Raw genomic sequence first — 22,488 nt, 5'->3', positions numbered from 1 at the left:
TTAATTTTTTTATGTTTTGCTGTCAATCTACTGATGTATTTTGTTAAAAATGTAAATTAGTTAATATCCTGAGAAAATGCTGAATACAAATAGCTTTTGCCTCCTGACCTTAGATATAAAAAACAGATATAAACTCTGTCAACTAAACAATAAAGATATCCAAGAACATCAACCAGTGTCAAAGACATTGCCAGCCTGTTGTTTTTTAATCCTCCAATCAGTTTTTTGAGAAGGCGGGATTACGAGCTCGTACGTAACCATCAAGTTTATTTTTTTGTTCCGGTCTACCTAACTTGACAAACTAGCCACAGTAGCACTGGTAGCAACTTGAGAGGAGCCCTCAAGCCTTGTCAAAATTAGCTGTGGTACAATACAGTTCAGGCATTTGTATGTCAACAAGGCGTTTAGAGGGCTGTACACATATTTCTTTCAAAAAGCGGAGCGTTGGACTTTAAAACTGGGGTAACTATTGAAATGCTTTTAGCTGTTTTTATCGACTTTGAAGCATGTTGTTTTGTGTAAGAGATGCAGGTCCTTTAGCCAGCGGGAGCCAGTACTCAGTTTGAAAGAGTTCGTCCAAGATGCTAACTCATTTTGGTGCCGTGTCTGTATTTTAATAAAAGTCACGAACACTCAATGGCTAAGTCGAAATACAACATTACAGTGTTTGAATTCTTGAAGCGATATTTTGTGTAGTTGGATCAATGATAGCCGGGACAAGCCGACGTTAGGTAGCAAAGTAGCGCGACTTGACTGTTGCGCATAGGAGGATTTTTTGTGGATCACAACAAAAGGATTTTTGATAACAAGCTGGCAGCTAGCTCAATTAAGCTAGCTAACGTTAGCCGACCTAGCTAGAGGAGGACATCTCCTTAAACTGCCTCCGGTCTGCTTAGGTACGTCAACTGTAGGTTTTAGCTTTGTGATTTTAGCTAACGATGAGACCATTAAGCCTTTTGCTATTTAACACTCTGCAAGCTAACGCTGGTGAAGTTATTGTTGTGATTTGAGTCAAGCAGCCCCCCCTCCCTCCCTCCCGATAGCTAGCAGCCGGCCTTCCCAAAGCCAGTTAGTGTTAGCACTGTGGGGGCCTGTCACAAAACACTCTCCTTGTTCATGTTCAATTGATTGTGTTCACTGTGTTATCCAACGTGTTCTTCAACGTTAGACGCTAGTCGTGATTGCCTCTAGGCACGGAGTCACACGCCGTGTGTTAACTTTATAAGTTTGAATGCTAAGCTAACTAGCTTGGATGTCGAGCAATGTTTGTGACAAGCTAACGTTAAAGGAGCAGCTCTGCTTGTTCAACTCAACAAATGCTTAACTTCACACAAGAGGCAGTCGTGTAATGTTTGCGATGCTGTTGACAAAACGATCTTACCAGTTTAATTTAATATTCGAAGTTTCATTGAGTAATAAGTTAAGTTGCATGCTTAATACTGTTTTGATGAGGCTGCATGTTGTTGTTTTTCTGTACTTTATTCTGTTTGTAATGATGTACTTTGTGTGTGACTTTCTCCCAAGGTGTCCCTCTCTTTTGAATAAACCCTGCTAGCACTGGCGTCCACCCTGTGACTCATTGGTCACTAGAGGGGCCACATCAGAGCAAGGGCCCAAACTGTAGCTCCAGGTCCCCTCTGTGTGTGCGTGTGTGTGTGTGTGTGTGTGTGCGCTTGTCTTGAGTCCTCTGGAGACTCGAGGCTTGTCCGGCTAAGATGTCCTCCATCTTGCCATTCACCCCACCCGTGGTGAAGAGGCTGTTGGGCTGGAAGAAGTCGACAAGTGGCCCGGGTGGAGCCGGCGGTGGAGAACAGAATGGGCAAGAGGAGAAGTGGTGCGAGAAGGCTGTGAAGAGCTTAGTGAAGAAGCTAAAGAAAACAGGCCAGCTAGATGAGCTGGAGAAAGCTATCACCACACAGAACTGCAACACCAAGTGTGTCACCATCCCCAGGTACACTGCCCAACACTTTCTCTTCAAACTAGAATCAGGAATGCTGATGCTACACGTCTCTGCAAGTGTACTTGGTTTGAGACTGCTGCGTAATATACAACCATGAAATCTTGGGCTGGTGGCAGATGCCGATCTTGTACTGCTCTTGTCTTAATGCTGTTTTCATAATTTCCAGTGATTATTACCAAACATGTAAAGCTTATTGCAATGTTAAACAGTTTGTTTTGGGATGCGAAATAGTGCAACATGAATTGCTCTTTAAAGATGAGCTGATAATACATCAAATCCCTGTTTATTTACTACTGTACATACAGTTAGATAGTTTGTATTAAGCTCATGGGGAGAGAGACATTTAAAGGATGAGAGAGGTTGTTCTCTTTATCAGCCAGCCGGCCTTGATGGCCCAGACTCAGTGGGAACACCACGTTAACAGATTCATTCCGCACTGATGTGCCGTCAAGTGCCGTGTCAGATGTTTGTATGTCTGTAGATAGCCGCCTGGTTGTTATCGCCTGAGAATTGTTCTAGGCCGCACTATTATGTTTGTAGAGATACAGTGGCTGGCTCGATCTGAATGAAATTATTTCTTCTGGAGGCCTGGACTAGTAGAGAGGACAGCTACACAAGAGAGGGTACAAGCACAAAATAATGCCAGATTGAGGCTTTGCCACCAGCCATACTTTTGTTGGTACATTTTGATTGTGATTGAGGATTTTGTTTTCCCTGCTTGTCACTTTGACATTATCCATTCAAGATTTAGACTGATTCTACTCTAAGCATTTAGTTTTCTGCAGTTGAATTGGCTGGTAGACAAAAGTTGGTTTCTTGCCCTGTCATGAATCAGACAATTGAAATTTTGAATGTTGTTTGAGATCCCACCAAAGTAATTAAGTCTAGTAAATATTGTGCATTTGTAGCATTTCATATGCAGAATTATTTATTATTCAGAAGCAACTACTCCCCATTTGTCCTCATTCCAAGTTTTTATTCTAAGTCTTTGTTCATTTTCTTGTGAATGTTTTGAGAAGGTCAGAAAATTGATTCTTTTTTTCCCTTCCAAGGTTGCCTCCTCCCTTTTCCCCCTCTTTTGGCCTATTGTGTGTCTTAGTGTTTGTTTGAATGTCTCCAGATGAGCGCTGACATAAACGGCTGTAGTGAAAAGGTTTTCAGTAATTTTAAGCGTTTGATGCAATGCCATAGTTGAAGAATGCTCTTTGTCTCACTCATTGTGTGTTAGCAGATTCCATGTCGTTGTTTTTCCTTAATTCTCTCAAAAAAAGGCTTCTCTTATTTGAAATTCCCATCTTTCATTTCCACTGCTGAAAATTAATTTGATGTCTTTATTTTGCCACGAGACTAATAAAAGAGGCCTTTTCATGTTTACATTACCCATACTGATATTTCTGAATGAGCCATGTTTATCATTTGTTTTTTGTTTTGTTGTTTTCTCTGTGCACAGCAATTGCTCTGAAATATGGGGACTGAGTACACCAAATACGATAGAACAATGGGATACATCAGGCCTATACAGCTACCCTGACCAAACCAGGTGACTATCAACTATTCTATGGTGTTGCGTACAACTTTGTTGTGGGAGAGTTGTCATTACAATGTTGGAGGTGACGGACATTGAGAACATCTTTTGTTTCTCGTCTCCACTCAATCCAATCCATCTCCATTTCCCTCCCCTACCTTGCCATATTATGTGTCGCCCCCCTCTCCCCTGTCCTCCCCATCTCACCTCCATTTCCTGTTTGCTGTTCAACTTAGATCCCTGGATGGCCGCCTGCAGGTCTCCCACAGGAAGGGGCTTCCCCATGTTATCTACTGTCGCTTGTGGCGATGGCCGGACCTTCACAGCCACCACGAGCTGCGTGCCATCGAGGCCTGTGAGTACGCCTTCCATCTAAAGAAGGATGAGGTCTGCATCAACCCCTACCACTACCAGAGGGTGGAGACCCCAGGTGAGTCGACTTGGTCCAGTGGACATTTGTTACCTAAAACATGCACGTCTCTTCGTATTGCAGTGTCTATTGCATTATTGTTGCAGTATTGTTTGCTCCCACTGAGACTTGTATCGCTAAACTGAATCTGTCATCGTCTATGCAGAATAACTTCTTAGTAGCCAAAGTGTTGGTCTGGTTGTATGAGGAGTAATTTGACATTTTGAGGAATACAATCATAGAATTTCTTCCTAAGAGTTCAATGAGAATATCAATGGCATTCTCTTGTCTGTATGCTAAATGTGAAGCTACAGCCAGCTGCCAGGTAGCTTAGCATAACGACTGGAAACAGGGGTAAACAGCTAGCCCGTCTCTGTCCAAGTCTACCAGTTAATGCATTATATCTAGTGTGTGTAATATTTAGGGAAGAACAGTCAATTTGTGGACTGTAGCCTTATACAGTGTTAAACAAATGTTAATCTTTGCATCTAACTCTAACCAAGAAAGCAAAGAAGTGTTCCCCCTAAAACACAAACTAGTCCTTTTTAAGAGTTTCAGGGATGGCCAATATTAAAATCTGCAGGGAAACTGCCTTCATCTGCCTTACTAACAAGCTATTAATCAGTTTAAAGTTTTACTGGTGTTTTATTATTGCTGTTCCAAAGGTTTTTTTTCCCCACAACAATGAAACTTCAAAGTACTTGATTCTTAAAACAGTTCAAAACTAACTGACAATTATTTTTGAAAAGCATAGAGCTGGTAAGTGTCTAACTCGTTTCTTCTGACACTTTTGCCCAACGCTGTAGTGCTGCCTCCTGTTCTTGTGCCAAGACACTCAGAAATCCTGCCAGAGCTGCCACCTCTGGACGACTACACTCATTCCATACCTGAGAACACAAACTTCCCTGCAGGAATCGAACCGCCAAACAACTATATACCAGGTGAGTTAATCATCTCTGCACCGGAGAGGAGGGACTCTATCTGACTAATGTACTGAAGGGTTACATAATGTACAAAATGAAATCTGAAAATGAATGAACTGTTATTGTAGGTTTCTGGGTGCAGTGTATTACATGGCATCTAGTTTGTATTTGGTGTTGTATTAATCAAATAGAAACTTGTCGTACATTTCTTCTTCTTTTACTAATGACATCAGCAAAACAATATTACTGACATGTTTTTATTATTTCAGAAAGTTAAACAGCCATATTAAAATATGATAACCCCACAGCGCTTTCTGTCCGTTATTTCAACAGAAACGCCTCCACCGGGCTACATCAGTGAGGATGGGGAGGCCAGCGATCAACAGATGAATCAAAGTATGGACACAGGTACCCGAGACTAGCGACTCCTTCTCCTTTCCTCGTGAGCCTGCCTCACCTCACCAGAAAGGTCAAAGTCAAATGTACGTTTTCATGGAAAACATCTGCTAAAGATGCTTACGTGATAAACAAAACGGCTGACAATACTCAGAAGAAAGACTTTATCCTCAACTCCCTCCTTTGCTTCAACAGACCTGATCATGTTTCATAGACCAGATCCTCTTCCAGAGATTTGGAACTTCTTAAATACAGATATTGATTTTGACCTGACTACCTCAGAGTATGCTGTTAATGATAATCATAACAGCAGCATCAGGCTACTTATTGTTTTATACTTCATCCATTTAGTTGTAGTTTAAACTGTATTATCTCAACAAAGTGTGCTGAGGGATGTTTCTGTAACAGTAAACAGCATCTCTGCATCACTCTCATGCAAATTGAGCAGGTTCACAGTATCATTATGGCATTCTTTTGCAGGGCAGCCACCACTTTCATCAGAGTCCTTTGACCCGACCCACCTGGTTCCCATGTTACGGTCTAATGTGAACCCATCCATATCAATGACTTCCTGTTGTCTTGTTTCTGTCAGGCTCTCCAGCAGAGCTCTCCCCCAGCACTGTGTCTCCTGTCAATCACAGCATGGGTAAGATGCAAACAATACAGAACATGCAAGCATACCGTGTAGTAATACGTCACAGGGTCTAGTTAGATTATATACACAAACATTTTCCTCCACGTATGAACAGTGTTGTATCCAAACGAGATGATTGTGATAAACTTCAATTGACTCGATCGTCTACCACAGACCTGCAGCCGGTGACTTACTCTGAGCCAGCCTTCTGGTGCTCTATAGCCTATTACGAGCTGAACCAGCGCGTGGGGGAGACGTTTCACGCCTCTCAGCCCTCGCTGACAGTGGACGGATTCACAGATCCATCAAACTCTGAGCGCTTCTGCTTGGGTCTGCTGTCTAATGTCAACAGGAATGCCACTGTGGAGATGACCCGGAGGCACATAGGTATGGCACGGCATCGGGTAACCAATCATCTGTTAGCCGCTTTACAGTTTCTTCTAGCTTTTCAAAATGTGCCACTGATCAAGTCAGATCTTGTGTTCTAGTGTCTCTCTGTCTCTGTCTGCGTTCACAGGAAGAGGAGTTAGACTCTACTACATTGGAGGGGAGGTATTTGCTGAGTGCCTGAGTGATAGCGCCATCTTTGTCCAGAGTCCAAACTGCAACCAGCGGTATGGCTGGCATCCAGCAACAGTGTGTAAAATTCCCCCAGGTAAGGTGCTGAAGATGTCACTTGTGTAGCAATTTGGGAAATGTGCTGAAATTGACAATGAGGTACCCACAGAACAAAAAAATGATAGACTAGCTAGCGGTCATGAATATATATGTGGAGCTGGTTCTGGTGCTGACAAATGCCTCCGGTCAAGGCCAACCAGAGCCAATGATGCCCAACACACCACAGAAACTCTGGGGAATAATTAGCCACAGACACACAATGATCACTGCCAACCAAAGGCCAAAATGTTGGCTGTAAACCCACATTCACAGCTGGTCTGTTTGCCTCTTTGTTCCTTTTTTAGGTTGTAATCTAAAAATCTTCAACAACCAGGAATTTGCGGCCCTGCTGGCTCAGTCGGTCAACCAGGGCTTTGAGGCGGTTTACCAGCTCACCAGGATGTGCACCATCCGCATGAGCTTTGTCAAAGGCTGGGGAGCCGAGTACAGGTGAGCACTGCCACCGCTTTAGTAAATTTGGCTGTTTTTAATCGGTGTACGATTGTTTATCTGTCGTAGCATATCGCGACATGGAAAATTGATCTGAAACTTTTACATGAGGGATTGATTCTGACTGATGTTTTACGAACTCAACCTAAACACAAGAGTTCCACATTATGGTCTTGGACAGAAGACTTAAATCAAGTTTGGCGTCGTTATTAGCATGAAGCATCAAATGTCTCGTGTTGTAAGGAGTGACGAGGGCTGTGTCAGCACAGACGTCAGACATTGAAATGTACGTTTTTGGTTTCCAGGCGGCAGACTGTCACAAGCACTCCTTGCTGGATTGAGCTGCATTTGAACGGTCCCCTGCAGTGGCTGGACAAGGTTCTGACCCAGATGGGTTCCCCTTCTGCACGCTGCTCCAGTATGTCCTAAACGCAGCCCCATTACATGATCATTAAATTCCAAACTTGTGAGTCCTTTCATGAAAAAAAAGGGAAAAAAATGGAAACCCCACAGAACGAATTTTCTGTAACATTCATAGTATTTGTGGCCCAGTTCCACATCCCTCACACACACACACACACACACACACACACACACACACACAAACAAATGCACCTACACTGTTGCACTCACACACACATACAGACTTTTCAGTAAAAAAAAGAATTGGCACTTTGTTACCCATCTATGTCATGCACCTTGTTAAATTGCTTTTCCCCAAATCCTTGATATTAGATCTATTTGTGGTACAAATAAAATGTATATTGGTTTTTAGTCCAGGAAGTAGGGGAAATACCAAAAATATCTGTGAATATTTTCTCAGTGTTGAAGATTGCTTGTATGAGTAACACAAGCTTGAATGCTAAAATGAATTTTGTTCCAGCCCACCCCAACCATTGGTCTGAACCTAAGTTTACTTTTCTCTGGGAAACTTGGCCCCATCTTTTGTCAGGGGGAGGTGGCTCGGTGAAGAACTGATGGCCTTGGCGGCCGCTTTCCTCTGAAGGCATCGCCACAATGTGTTTATGAAATTTGAATTGACTTCGGCAGAATGGCCCTTTTTTTGTAACTCTCGACGTGTGTCGTTATAAGACGCACTTCTTAATGGACAAATAGGAATGTTAGTAAGTAATTCCAAAAACCCCAAACGAACTGCAAACTTGATCTGGATGTAGTTTTATTTCTTTGTCATTATATGGCACTCTACATGTCCTTGGTTTAGTTGATTTACATCCCCACTGAACAGCCTGGTGTGGAAGCTAATGAGATGTTAGCCAGGCTTTGCAAGGTGCACTGGGCAGGGACCAGAGAACATCAGCTGTTGTCAACACTGGGAGTCCTGGGGCTCTCCAAGGTGAAGCATTAAACTTCTCACCAGGAGAAATTGAAGGTATCAATGAATTCATTCTGTTTTTAGCCTATATCCCCATTGTTTTGCTACTTTTTTGTATTCTCATGTATTTTTATATATAAATATACTTAAAATTTTCTGTCGTTCACTTTTTATTAAAGTGATATTTTCAAGACCACAGCTGTTTCTAAAGGGGCATGGAGCGTTCCTTTATTTTACCCAAAAGGTTTAGTTTGAATTTATTTACAATTGCAGCTCTTTGTCTTGGAAAAAACTCACTGCCCCACATGATGTGTAGCCCGTTTCTATCCTTTGTTTTTCCAAAGAAATCTGGTGCATTTAAAGTACACACACCCACAGATTTAACTGAAACCCCAAATCTACTTCCCTGTAGTGGTTTTAATGATTCCAGAGGCATGTAAAACTTTGTAATGGCCATTCAGTCAGTCATCTCTTCACTTTTTTTGAACAACACACGTGACCTCTTGTAGCCTTTTGGTGCTTAGTCAAGCGGGTTAAGGTTAACCAGATACAATTGGCTTTTAAAATGTTACACAAACCTGGGTGGAGGGAGAGAGATTTTCTTCCATGAGAAAAGAAGAGTGAATGTGCCTGCACACGAGGACATTCTGTGGTAATGTGTGTATTGTATTTGTTCTGTCTATAAAATACAGTATGTACAACAAGACTTATTAGCTTATTAAACTCTGCCATTATTGTCATTACGTGGCTGTTGCGAGTTTAACATGTTTCCTCCCCTCCCTTCTTTTTGATGTAAATGTATTTACCTTATGGCACTAGTGATTGTACTTTAAGTGCACCTAGTGACGTTTGGATTTGGGGAACTGAACCATGTGTTAGGGTCCAGTGTTACATTGTTTTTATCTTTGGCCTACAACATATGAATGTGAAAAAATACATTACAGAAACTGACGTGGACCAGACGTACATATACATAACAGTAGTACAGTATGTGTGTATTTAACAGTAATCTTTTTGCAAAGCAGTCAGTACAGTAGATGTCGCAGTTGTTTTACCAGTAGAGGGCGGTATTGATAGAGCAGTTCTTTTTTTTTTTTTTTCTGACCATAAGCTTCTCAGGCGTGTGGCATATTATGCAGACTTCATACTTCAAAACACTAATAAAGATTTTTATTCTCATGATTCTTTATGTTGTGTGCGTGTCTTGAATGTATTAAGGATATTTGTCTCTGAAAACTTAATTGAAGACTGGTAACATGGGTTTAGTCTGCAGTAACAGCTGAACACTGCTGCTCTAAGCAGGGTGGTTTACGGTATGTTTAAAGAGTTGTACAGATATCAACGGTAGCTGACAATATCTACACTTTTTAACAATGAAGGAAATTAACTAAACTTACTCCAGGGCTGTACTGAAGTACACATTTGAGATTCTATTTCTAAATTGTATTTTTACTTAATTCTGCTCGACTTCAGAGGCAACATTTTTTATCTATCTGCCAACCAGTAGGTTTGTTGATTTTACATACAAAGAATCTCTTTTCTTACAAAAGGTCTTAAAGAAGTTCCACTGCGAACAGACACAAAACTCTATATATTTATTTCTGGTAATGCTAACTCAGACAATGGGAACTGTGCTTTCGTACATTTTGAATGCAGGATTTAGAATACTTTCACATGGTGTTATTACTACTGTAGTAAAGGGTGTACATCCCACTACTGATTCATTTAAAGTAAATTATATTTATTGTAAACTGGATTTACTGTACGCAGTAATATTTTTAAGTACTTTTACTCCACATGAGTAGACTTGTGGTGTATCTGTCTGACAAGCGCAAGCTGTCATTCAGGTTGACCTTCCTCAGCCACCGTAGGCTACGTCAGAGGTAAATACTGTCTGCTAGCCCACCACTAGTTTAGCTGTGAAGACAACATGGCTTTTACTTTGTACTCTCTAATTCAAGCAGCGATCCTGTGCGTCAATGCTGTCGCTGTATTGCACGAAGAAAGATTTCTTAGTAAAAGTAAGTGGATGTAGTTTAAAGTGTGTGTGGGTGAAATATAAATTAAGCTAGCTAATGCTAGCTAGCTAGTTAGTAACTTAACAGCTAACTAAAACAGTTGTAAAAACATTAAACAATTAGGATTTATAGGGGAAGGATTGTGTTATTTAGAGGTACAACCTCTAATCAATGATAAAGAATGTTTTGTTTTCATAACAAAGCTGCATGTCTATCCCTCTGTGTGTTTTAACCATCTCTAGTTGGCTGGGGAGTAGATCAAAGTGTCGGAGGCTTTGGTGATGAACCAGGCGTCAAAGTGCAGCTAATGAACCTGGTCCGCTCTGTGAGGACAGTGATGAGAGGTGAGTGTCTCTCTAGCACCATGTATGGTGTTACACACACAGTTTGTGTAACGGTGAGTGACACAGGAGACCAGTGGGACTCCTCTTGGCTCTCATCGTGTCATCTATTATCTTTATTTTGCTCCACAGTGCCATTGATTGCAGTGAATGCAGTCTGCATAGTGCTGCTGCTTCTGTTTGGATGAGGAGGAGGAAGAGGAGACAAACCAGTCTGCTGTCGGGAGAACATCTCCATCACCTCAGGAAACCTGCAGAAACATTGGATCACTTTGACTCACAACATGTCTCCTGTCAGCCTGAATGGGAATATTATAATTTAATATTTCACATCAAGACATGGGATATTTATCAAGGCCTGTTTTGTACAGCACAGTAATTCAAAAATAAATACATGCAGCTATTTAGAATGATTAACATCCTTCTTCTTTTGAATAGCACAATAAAATGCTGAATATTAAACACTTAATGTGTCTGTGATTTAACTATCATAAAATAACTTTCACGTGGAAGCCGACTGTATAATGTTTGCAATGTATACGCTGAAAACATGTTAATTTAATTTTGTACATGTGCTATGATTGTTGAAATGCTGGCAAAGAAAATATGTTTTTAAAACTCTCACTAAGTGTGTTTATGTCTCTGGCCAAATCCCAATGTCCCCTTTTACGGACTCACGGACTTTGTGGCGCGCTCCCGCGAAGTCCGTGAGGGTTTAGGGATGTCCCACTGTCAAATCATCAAGTGTTTGAGGGCTCTCTCGCAGACATTTTGAACCCTTTATGAACCCTTTCCGTAAGTCAGCATGGTATGCTGAATTACCCACAAATCATTGCAATGTGACGTTAAACACGGGGTAACCAGTGGACGCATGGAGGCGTAAAAAAAAGGTAAACAAAGAGGATGGCTCACGTGTGTACAGCTTGCAGACTGTTTTCTGTCCGAAGCAGGAAGTTCCTGTCTGAAAGCGCTTCTGATTGGTCGGAGTCAGAGCCCCACCCACAGAAGGACTCAAAATAAACCTCAGAGCAAAGCTTTAAATATGTTGTGAGAGTTTATAGAGCTGTTACTGAACAAAGCAATTAATCTGCAAATGTTACAACATCATTGATTAATGTATTATGATAATAATGAATGAAAGTGTTATGTTATACATATATATATATATATATTTAAATATATTAATTTGACTTCTGAAGGGAAATAAAAAATAATGGAATCACAGAGATCACCTCTTGATTTGAAATGTGCCTTTCAGCTTCTCCCTGTCAAAGTGTGTCAGCAACTCTTCTTATTAAATTGAGTTCATAAAAATGTATGGATTCAACTAATCTTCTCTGTGTGTGTAAAGTAATGTATTATGGTGGAAGAAGTACTCCAATCCCTTACTTAAGCTATACCACAACATACTGGATAATACTGTTAATATATACTGTTAATCTTACAAATAATATTTCATTTAAAATGCCTGACATGATGATCCAAGTTAATATTGATATTTATTCATCAAATTTGGAATAACAACACATGCAAATTCCAGCATTTCTGTTATAGGGCCTGTTATGTAAAGCAATCTTAAAAAGAGCAGTAGAGAGTGTGAGGCTCGTCATCAACACAGCTTCTTGCCTTCATCACTCTGGAGGGGAAGACCTGCCACTCTGCTCAGCTGAGGATGCAAAGCCCATGTGACCTGTAAATATCTCCATGGATATCTCATCTGGGATCGCACACGCCAGGGAATATTCAGAATTTCCAACTGGGGACACACACACACACACACACATCAAAAGAGGATGCTATTTTTTCAGCTGTTGTGTGAATTCTTAAGTTATGGTTTGCGAGTGAGTTGTCTTTTACGTACTGTCAGGTTCATGGCTGTCATGGTCAGATTTTTCCCCTCCTTGTCCTGCTTCTCCTTCTTTCTCCTCCTCACTGATGCATAACAGTGTCGTGAAACACTCTGCCACCTCTTCCTCTGTCATGTGTTCTCCTGTCAAAAGATGTCAAAGAAACATGAGCATCGCGTGTAGAAACTGGAACAGAGGATCAATATTTTCTCAGTAATTGACAGCAATAAAACAGAGAGATCCTCTTCTGACTGAATAGCATGCACGTACCTCGAGTCTGTAGAAGTTTTAGCAGTTCATGTTTATGCAAAACAGCCCGTCCTGTATCATCACGGTGACCAAGGATGTGAAAAGCTTGAACAAGCTCATTGCTCGAGACGCCTAAAGCTGGCCGGTGGTTGACATACAGCTTGATACACTCCTCCAGGTCGATGTCGGTCACATATTTTCCTGTTTCTGTGTACTTGCTGAACTTGACCTCGTTGTGCATATCTTCTATCTGGTAAGATGTAATAAAGCAATTTGTTATCACAGGTCTGAGGTATACAAAGACTTTTTTGGAATGATTTTACTGTCAGATAAAATGACATTCACGGTTGAAAATGTAGCTTCGTTTACACACACTGTACCTCTTGCTCAGTAGGGAAGTAGGCCAACGCTCTCATTAGAGAGGGAACCTCTGACAGAGGGATTTTGGTAGACAGTTGTAGTTTCTCCATTTTGCCTTGATGACGGACTTGGCAGTAATAGAAAAAGTTCTCCATCTCCTAAAAACATAAAGCTCAGAAAACTGAGAATCTGTGGTTCAAAAGGTATCAGAAATGTCTAAAACTCATAAGGAATGCAAGTAAAACATTGCTTCTTCCTTCAAGTTAATGGAACAATCTGTGGCTGTTCACTAAACACTCAGTCGTCTTAGGAAACAAGGAACACGTTTAACTGACCCTGTAGAATTTGCCATCTCTGCCTCCCTCTAAAAGAGTGTAAAAGGGCATCATGTCCCTCCCTCCCAAGGCAGCTGCCGCCTCCAATGCACTGCACTCACAACAAGAGATACGATTAACTCCAGAAACAATGGGTACACGTATGCATTTCCCCTGCTCCTCAGGTTGGTACCATTTAACCTCACTTTAAGCTTATCTCCCACGACAGGACAGTCCAGTCAGATGTTCCTGCGGTGAAAACAAATCGGCCGTCGTAGGAGCAGGCAAAAGTGGACACCCCTGTTGGATGGCAGACCACAGCATTGGACTTGTAGGGGTTCCCATCCAGATGCATAATCTGGAGACCCACCTAGAGGTACAACACACTCTTAATATCATATCATATCAACTATATATATATATATATTCAAGATCTACCACTAAGGTTTTGCACACAGGTTGTACTGCAAGGCTGGAGGTGTTGGCAACTGCAGGATGATCATCAATTAATCAGGGCACGTCAACGGTGCCCAGGAGGGGATCTGGCACCCCTCAAGAATCTACCAGTCCACATTCCATGCTTGGTTTCTGCTGGGACCTGCTCACCGGCTCCAAGGAAAGTCCCCACAATCTGAGCTACTGCCGGCCTAAAGCCTCTTACTCAATAAAATACTAGAAACAACTTCCAGCACTGACCTTGTCCTCTGTGATGTATGCCAAGTAATATGAGTTTGTTTCAGGTTCTTTACACATGGGAAGGACCACTGCTTTCTCAATGGGAGAGCCATACGTTGGTCCAAGGAGAGTCTTTCTGTAAAACACGTGTAATAATGTTTTCAAGTATTTGTGTGACGAAAGTCTGAGAAATAGATTTCACAAATAATCTTCCTACAGTAGCTCACAGACCTGCACATCTTAGTAGTGCTGTGAAACAGCTTCATCTTGTATTGGTCTGAGGCAACGAGGAGAAATCGCTCTGTAGTAAGAGGAGGACACCAAGTCATGCTCATTGGCACAGCGCTTTGCTCAATGCGCTCCGAGCTTAGGATGAGAAGCTTATTTAAGTCACTGTTTTCCAGGTCATACTCCACCTATTGTTCACAGAGAGATGTGTGGCAATACAATTAGTATCACAAAACACTAAACTAGTCCACAGTCCTACAATTTTCGACAAAGCAGACGAACCAGTCGGCGGTCCAGACCCAGAGAGAGCAGTCTGGGTTGCGTGCTGTCCAGATGAACCCCGAAAAGAAGGTCTTTGATGGGCTTGTAGTGGGAGCGGTGTCTGCCCATATATGCCCAACGAGGCAGAGAGCCTCCATTACTCTGCAAGCGGCATACTGTCACCGCTTTTCCGGCATCCTAAGAGTGAACAAGGAAGTGAAGCTACACCATGTCTCACTTGAGGTTATAAGAATGTAATAGAAGAATAGATTTGCAGGACACTATCATAGCCCCAAACCTATTTCACAATCACAGCTATAAATAAAAAGGTCAACACGATTTCACAAACTCTAGTCAATGTTGCCAATCACAAAGTTCAAACATATTACACTGGATAGTGAAAAGGGACTTGCTCACCGCAGTGGCAAGATACTTTGAGTCTGAGGAGAAAGTGATGTGGTGGATGCTGTCTTTAGTGAAATGAAAACATTCCTCTGGATCACTTTGTAAAGTGCTGGGATTCAGTATGTGAACCGCTCCACTGCCAAAGCCAACTGCCAGGTATACTCCTGTTCAGAGACAACAAGGTGGCTCTGTACATTGAAAATTCATGCAGCAGCTGGGTGACGCTGGCTTGTATGGGAGCATTTGTTTGTTGACAGTCAGCAAGAATGTCGGCTCACCTTGAGGGTCGAAAGTGACACACTCAATCTGCTCCTCTGTCTCGAAGACCCTGCTGCAGAGGACGGCTTTGTTGTCATAGTTCCACACTTTTAAAACACCCCTTTGATTGCCCATGGCCACAACTGGCTGTTTGGGGTGGCAGGCCACTGCAAGAATAGGCTCACTTCCCTTCTGTAACAGGATCTGAGGGATGCCTTTCTGTGTATTCACATGTACCACTGTGGAACTGGCTGTGGACACAACAAAATTCCTGCAGAAAAAGAGAGGTCAGCTCGGCTAGAATGTACGTAACAGTGTAGACTGGCAACATAATAGATTGTATTTCTTCTACCTGATGAGCAATGGTTTTGCCTCCAGAGTGTAGTCCTCCAGGTATCCCTCTGCACACTCTTTGGAAAAGGAAATGTAAGTAATAGCATCCAGGTTGAACTCACTGTACCGAAAGAGAAGCGAGAGCTCTTCATCATAAAACTTGATGTGGCCTTGAGTGTCCCCCGTCACAACACAGCTGTGATGTCAAACAGATGGAGAAATCAAAATCAATAACAAACAACAACAACAACTCTCTCTCTCTCTCTCTCGCTACCTGTCAGTGACGGTGAGAGCAGTGATCGGATCATTCTGAAGGTGAATGAGATGGAGTCTCTTTCTGGGGGGCTTTGGGTTTGCAGCTAAGTATTCCGTCACATCCCACACCACGAGGCCGCCGGCCCCAGTTGCCGTTAGGGTCTGACGCTCTCTCAAGTGAAACACAGACAGTGACCCGCCCGCCATGGTGCCCGTTTGAGAAGCGTCTGGAGAATACTGAGCAAATACAGAAGAATCAAATCCACGGGTAGCGGAATCATGGAACTTCAACGTTGAACAGTTTAAACATCGTAATATATATTAAAAAATAATTGACATGAATGACAGAAACATCTATGACATCTACAACATTTTGATGATTATTTGTACCTTCTTAATCGTCAGGGCAAAGTATTGCAGACTTCCTTTGGCCTTAAAAAAGATCAGATGATTATTGCAATAAACATACGTACATAACAGCTGTTTTATCTATTTAGAGAAAAGGGACCAGCAGGACTTACCCTGCTGTAAAACAGCAGCTTGCTTTTACTATTGCTGAGCAACTGAGCGCTGTCATTTGGATTAAAAATGATGTAATCCTGAAAAACAATTCAACATTTGAATGTTTGATCTGCTGACTGACATATCTATAAAGTAAGGTGACGTAAAAAACAAATGTTAGAAGAATACAAAAGTTACTTACTTGGAAACCATGGATGGGACTGACTTCAATAAACCACAAAGGCTTATCTGTTCCTTTTGTCCAATCCCAAATACACACACGCTGTGCAAAGATCGTCAAAGGGTTAATTGGGAATAGATTCATTTTGTCAAATCCAGTGTTAAATATTAACCACAGAAGAACTTGATGTTGTACGGTTATATCTAGAAAGAGCGCCGTTTTGAGATATTTACAATTTCTTACATCGTTTTTTCATTTGTAAATTGCACTTAATCCCTGATGCTAATCCTAAAAAAGACAATAAAATCATGACCCTACATATATGGATACATACACTACCATGCCATCAAGAGAAGGTCAAATGGCAGAAAGTCACAGTGTTTGGTGGTGTCAAACTCTTGACCTTCTATTTTCTATTTTCTATTCATCATGAATGCATAAGGTGAGAGCAGAAGGTGCTACTTAACAAAACCACAGATCATAAATGTGTCTCTGTTTTTTTCCCTGGATTGTGCATTTCATAATCTAGAGTCCAACACTGTTTACTTGATTTAAAACACAACTGCTGGCACACTCACTTGAACTTCCTGAGCCCCGAGGGTTACCAGATGTTCCGTGTCTCTTGAAAATGCCATCGCGGTGACACCTCCCTCGGGGTGGCAATCGAACAACGTATGCACTGGAATGCTGAAATATGCATCATTTATGTTGTCACCATCAAGAGCAAAGGTCAATACACATGAAAAAGCCTACATGTAGAATGAAGAGCTACCCAGAGTAGGAGTCCCATATCATCACTGTGGTGCTTGTGTCTGCTGATGCAATCCAGCGTCTGTCCTCACTGACACACATACTTGAGATGTTGCAGCAGTGACCCTGAGAAGATTGAGTATAGACGTGAGGCTTTTTAAAATCAACGCTGCAACCTGCTGATTTTTGTACCTGAAGTATGTGCTGGGAGTTTGTTGTGTGATTGTAGATGACCCCAACATTAGCTCCTGAATAGAGCACCACCAGCTGATCGTGGTCTTGCAGACTGAAGGCAGGAAGAGCAGGATTCTTCCCAAATACCCATGCTAGAGACTGAATAAAGAGCACATTTTCAGTTTTGTTATGAGTGACAGTTCTTAGATTAACCTTTGATCCAAAGGAATTAGTTTTGTTTGAGGTAAACATTTTTCATGAAACTTTCTTGACTTCAAGTGCAGAGGGTCAACATACAAAGAGTACTCATTTTGTACAAATATACACCTTCAACAAAGACATGCTTACCAATGCATGTGTTCTAGTGTGAGTACTCTTCTTTAGGAAGAGTGTGTCTCTGGTTGCAGTGTAGACTTGAGACTGCCGTGTTTCCTCTCTCCTAACTCCTGAACTCTTCCCCAACTCTTCCTTAGCTTCAGCACCTGACATGATGTCTAACCACTTCACGTCTTGGACGGTTACTCTCTCTTTGCAGTTGCTTCATAGAGGTTTAAATTACCTTCTGTCGACGTCTCTGCTTACGGCAGTTAGCTAGGTTAGCTAACGACAGTTAACAGTTAGGCTAAGTTAGCTAAATAGTGACGTTCGGCTACAAAACATATATATAACGTTATATATGGCAATTAAATGAACTGATAACACATAACCACAATATCAGTTGTTGTAAAATCCTTTCGTAACTGCTCAATTGCATTAAAAAACACAATCTCTGTAATTTAGCTCCTGCGAAGCGTCTCGTTGCCTAGTTACTGTGGAGAAAGTGGATGACAAGTGAAGCGCACGGATATTCCGATGAGCCCTTTCAAATTAAAAGCACCATTACTAATATAACTAATCATTTGGCTGCAGTATTGCGTTGCAAAAAGAGATATGTCCGGAAGAGACGGACATATCTACCAGGACTCACATTTTTAACACCTCAGAACAATTAGCAAGATCGTTATCATTTAGCGTTATATTAGTTCGTGATCGTTTCAGTTTGGTCACATGTATTTTGAAAGTATCTACCGGAAGTCTTGTTATGTTTTATTAACGCTGACCTGACGAATTCATTGTGTTGTAGTTCTTCACTGTGACCACAGGGGGCATCAAACACATGTTATTCTAAATACCGTCAAGACATGAAACCTAAATGTTTACACCGCAGGGCAGGGGTCATTATGACAGACTACTTTTTGAAAACAAGCAATAAAACAAGCAATAATCTGGTGATTTCTGCTTAGATTTCAGCTTTTTCATTTTCACGCAACAAACACCAATTATTGTAGTCGTGTTTTTAGTGGCAGAAGCAAAGTCTATCTCCTTCTGTTTCTGGTCATATGTCTTTTGACAGGCCAACCAGATGAACCTGCGCCAGAAAATGTGAAGCAGATCGAGGTCAGAGTTCCCAGGACTACCGGACTGCAGTGTGTTTGGTACTTCTCTGACTACTCGCCCTCTCGGCTCCTCTCTCTATCGGCCAGGCTCTTTGGCTCCAGATCGCAGACCGCACCAAGTCTCTGGATGCTGTCTGTCTGCCTGGCTGAAATAGAAAAGCAGAAAGGTAAAAGATATTATGAGAAGACAAAACTTACTGATAGGTTAGTTTGATGAAACACTGTAGGAATTTAACCTGGAACCAATTCATGAAAGCTCTTATTTTTGCTGTTCAATATTTTTTTTTTCTAAAGGAAACCAGACATTTTCTTGTTTCTTTCCTTTTCTTGCTACGGAGAGTCAACATGTCTGCTGTGAAAATGATTCGAGCCATACTAGTCACATCTTCTCATTGCTCTGTTGTGTCATCAGGGGTTGGAGTTATCACTGCTCCCATCAACGTCACTGCCGAATTTAAGGAGCCTCTTTTGGTACCAGGCAGAGTGAAAATCAAGATTTGGGAGAAAAAGGGGGATCAGTCTCCTGCCCAAGACCTCAGCTTCCACATGCAGCAGCATGGGAGCAACACTTCTCACATAATGGGATTGATTTCTAGGTGATTGACTAACTTATACGGTGAATATTTGTAGTTTCGTCAATACGCAATAAATGATTTTCCTTCTGTTTTGTTCTGCTTCAATTTGGATAACCCGGTGTATAATCAATGAAATGCTGTATGTTTCATAGATCTACTGTACATGAGCACTTTGTCAGATGACACGTCTACCGGTTGACTGTATGCTAATGCAGACACCATCCCTACAGGGAAGGAAGACTTTTCAACATTTGATCGAGGGGAGGGCGCGTGTGTAGAGTCTCTGTTTATCGACGACCAGACGGAGGAGAAATCAGCTTCACCAGTTTCACTACAGATCGGAGGGACACATGCTGGGTCATCCCACTTCTACCATGTGATTTTCATCACAGCAACTTGGGGAAGATTTCAACTGTGGAAGGCTTAGGGTAAAAGCTGTTTTTAAATATTTGAATGCAAGTGGATTTTTGTGAAAATCAAGCTTCATGTAGGACTCTGTATTCTTGTTAAATCACTGTGATTGATATATAACCCACTAATCTAGTTAGTGTGGGACACAGATGTCCTGTCTCCCTACAAAAGGAACTTCATACTTTAACTCGTGGTTGACAATGAAGTCATTCAAACTAAGGCGAGTCTTGGGTCTTTGGTTAATTCAACATTATTGTCTTATTCCTCCTCGTCAGTATAAATTCCCTCCGCCACAGGTAAAGCTGTTGTCAACCTTCTCATAGTCACTGCTGAGACAAAAACAGCCACCAACCAAGAGCAAACTAAAGCGGGAATACAGTGAGTGTGTTTAAATCAAATCTATTCATCATCTGTTGTTCCTCAGCTACCACCACATGCTAGACTCTTGCTTGAACATTGCTGTTATTATTCATTTATAGAGTCCCGATTCTGTCATGCATATGAGTCAGTCAAGTGTAAGAGGGTCAGACAGCTAAGCTCCTGTGCAGAGTGGATTGCAGCAGAGGCGTAAAGTGGAAACACTCTTGAAAGAGTCTTATAATCTTGTATTTAATGTAAATATGTCATTTGTCACATGTGTTCTTCTTTAAATAGCGTATGTATAGTAATGTAATGTATAGTTCAAAACAAATGTGAACATGAACGTTTGAGAAACAGTATCTGCTCCTGTAGCTTTGGCTGATGGTAGATTTCTACAGTATGGACATTTAAAACACCTGCCATTCTGCCACTATATTCACCACTTCGTCTCTTTTGTTTCCGTGTGTAAAGTCCATTGCACTTGCTATTACCTGCCCCAGTTGCTGTGTTAGTGAAAGATGTGACTAATAGCAATGCTGCAACTGCACGACAGTACCATGTATACTGGAGGTGAGTGATGTCGGGCACAGTGTATGTTATTTGTTACAGCGATACAAAGGGAAAAACGTTAAAGGAAACCCCTGAATAGATGAGTGCAAAAATACAGGGCTCAATAAATAATCATTCAATAATGAGTATGAAAATGATGTGAATGGCGCTACAGCCTTTATAGTCACTTGATCTCAACCCGGTTCAACACTTATTTGACATATTAGAGCAGCGTGCAAGACCACCGCCATCATCATTAAGTATAAATGAGGGAATATCTTTTGGAAAAATGGTGTTCATCCCTCCGGTAGAGTTCCAGTGGAAACAATGCCGAGGAGCCTTAAAGCTATTCTGGAGGTTCTTGATGGCCCAACACTTTACGACCCTCAAGACCCTTTGGCTGTGGTTACACTTGTCTTTTCAATGGGCCTTTTACGATAAGATGCACCAGATTGGAACTCAGCTATGTCCACATTTGTGTGTCCACACTTGACACTTAAATGAGACCTGCCCGATTGGATGTCTGAGCTCCTCACCCTATCTCTCTCATTCTTTCAGTCACTACCCAAACTCATTTCAGTCACTACCTATACTCATACAACGGCCGTATTACTGCTGACACCGCACCGCACCTGTCCATCTCCCCCTCCATCTTGCTATAACTCGTGAACAAGACCCAGAGATACTTGGAACTCCCTCGCTTGGGGCAATGACTCACTCCCAACCCGGAGGGCGCAATCCACTGTTTCCCATCAGAGAACCAAGGCCTCAGACTTTGAGGTACTCAGTTGTATCCTGACTGCTTCACACCTGCAACAATGTGACAAAGTAGTTGGTATGTAATTGTTAATCAATCTTAACTGAAGGTCTACTTACTAGCTCTTTCTGGAGCATCATTGATAAAGCTGGTTAGTAAATAGATATTGAGTTAAGTTTTTTTCAAACTCCAAGGCCAAGTATTGATTGAATTTTTACAAAGCCTTTATTCAACATTAAAACAGCTAACATATTTGTGTTGGTCTCAAATGTCAGCCACTAATGTTTTTTTTTTGAACACTCCTTATTTAAGTAGCCTCATTATGAAATATATGTATGCTGAGACGCATTCACGGATTCACATTGAAAGAATCTGATCATTTGGGTTAAGCTAAACATTTTCAAGTTTAACAAACACATCTCTGAAGTTTATTATAACGTTTTTATACAAAAAAAGAAGGCATATTCCTATAATATTTTATCTGAATGACATATACTGGTGAAAGTAGGACTGAACTGTGTCTGCCATGTGATTATCTTGTCCTCTGTGGAGGGACATCGCTAAACACCAGGCAATATGGTATATTCTGCACCTGTTTTTCACCAGGTGATTTTGGTTCGAGGCTAGCTTACACTTTCAAGTCATAAATCATGTGTTGCTGAGGAAGTAATGCATTTTAGGCCTGTGGAATAAAGCCTTAGTTCAGAACTGATTGGCATCAGCTGTTTCTTTCATGCCTCCCGATCATTGCCTCATTCACAGGTGTGTAGCTACCAGCTGACTGAAAACATCCAATTATATACATGCAGGTGTACAGCATGGTCACTATTGCTCTGCCTCCTTATGTGTTAGATCATTGATATTATCATGTTCATGTATGTTCCTATTGAGGGGGAATCATTCTTTCAACAAAAACATGATGATGCGTATCTGAGTCTTTTCCATTCAATCTAACTCTCGGAC

At 41.5% G+C, this 22,488-nt stretch overlaps 3 protein-coding genes and 1 long non-coding RNA gene across 4 annotated transcripts; 3 read left to right on the top strand and 1 right to left on the bottom strand.

Moving 5' to 3' along the window:
* Positions 1 to 324: 324 nt before the first annotated feature.
* LOC306778657 (mothers against decapentaplegic homolog 2) lies at positions 325 to 9,469 on the top strand. Its single transcript, XM_079270267.1, has 11 exons — positions 325 to 462; positions 1,525 to 1,951; positions 3,411 to 3,500; positions 3,722 to 3,915; positions 4,701 to 4,835; positions 5,151 to 5,225; positions 5,806 to 5,859; positions 6,022 to 6,234; positions 6,365 to 6,502; positions 6,810 to 6,954; positions 7,260 to 9,469. The coding sequence occupies exons 2-11, from the start codon at positions 1,716 to 1,718 to the stop codon at positions 7,381 to 7,383; spliced, it is 1,404 nt and encodes a 467-aa protein (XP_079126393.1). The 5' UTR covers positions 325 to 462; positions 1,525 to 1,715; the 3' UTR covers positions 7,384 to 9,469.
* Positions 9,470 to 10,170: 701 nt separating this feature from the next.
* On the top strand, positions 10,171 to 11,260 carry LOC306778239 (immediate early response 3-interacting protein 1). The gene is made up of 3 exons (XM_079269678.1): positions 10,171 to 10,308; positions 10,548 to 10,649; positions 10,779 to 11,260. The coding sequence occupies exons 1-3, from the start codon at positions 10,218 to 10,220 to the stop codon at positions 10,832 to 10,834; spliced, it is 249 nt and encodes an 82-aa protein (XP_079125804.1). The 5' UTR covers positions 10,171 to 10,217; the 3' UTR covers positions 10,835 to 11,260.
* A 1,017-nt stretch (positions 11,261 to 12,277) lies between these two features.
* cfap251 (cilia and flagella associated protein 251) lies at positions 12,278 to 17,926 on the bottom strand (the record flags this gene model as incomplete). Its single annotated transcript, XM_079270745.1, has 20 exons — positions 12,278 to 12,402; positions 12,508 to 12,636; positions 12,764 to 12,992; positions 13,123 to 13,260; positions 13,438 to 13,528; positions 13,623 to 13,786; positions 14,113 to 14,227; positions 14,323 to 14,507; positions 14,602 to 14,778; positions 14,998 to 15,149; positions 15,264 to 15,514; positions 15,596 to 15,772; positions 15,851 to 16,068; positions 16,222 to 16,263; positions 16,353 to 16,430; positions 16,535 to 16,615; positions 17,092 to 17,200; positions 17,286 to 17,389; positions 17,456 to 17,596; positions 17,786 to 17,926. The coding sequence occupies 20 exons, from the start codon at positions 17,924 to 17,926 to the stop codon at positions 12,278 to 12,280; spliced, it is 2,847 nt and encodes a 948-aa protein (XP_079126871.1).
* A 910-nt stretch (positions 17,927 to 18,836) lies between these two features.
* Positions 18,837 to 20,150, top strand: LOC306778938. The gene is made up of 3 exons (XR_013772084.1): positions 18,837 to 19,040; positions 19,286 to 19,469; positions 19,601 to 20,150. It is a non-coding gene; the product is annotated as an uncharacterized lncRNA (long non-coding RNA).
* The last annotated feature ends 2,338 nt before the right edge of the window (positions 20,151 to 22,488 follow it).

This window comes from Melanostigma gelatinosum (assembly GCF_949748355.1).
Source record: "Melanostigma gelatinosum genome assembly, chromosome: 6".
Taxonomy (NCBI): Eukaryota; Metazoa; Chordata; class Actinopteri; order Perciformes; family Zoarcidae; genus Melanostigma; species Melanostigma gelatinosum.
This window is presented reverse-complemented; position numbering and strand designations above follow the sequence as displayed.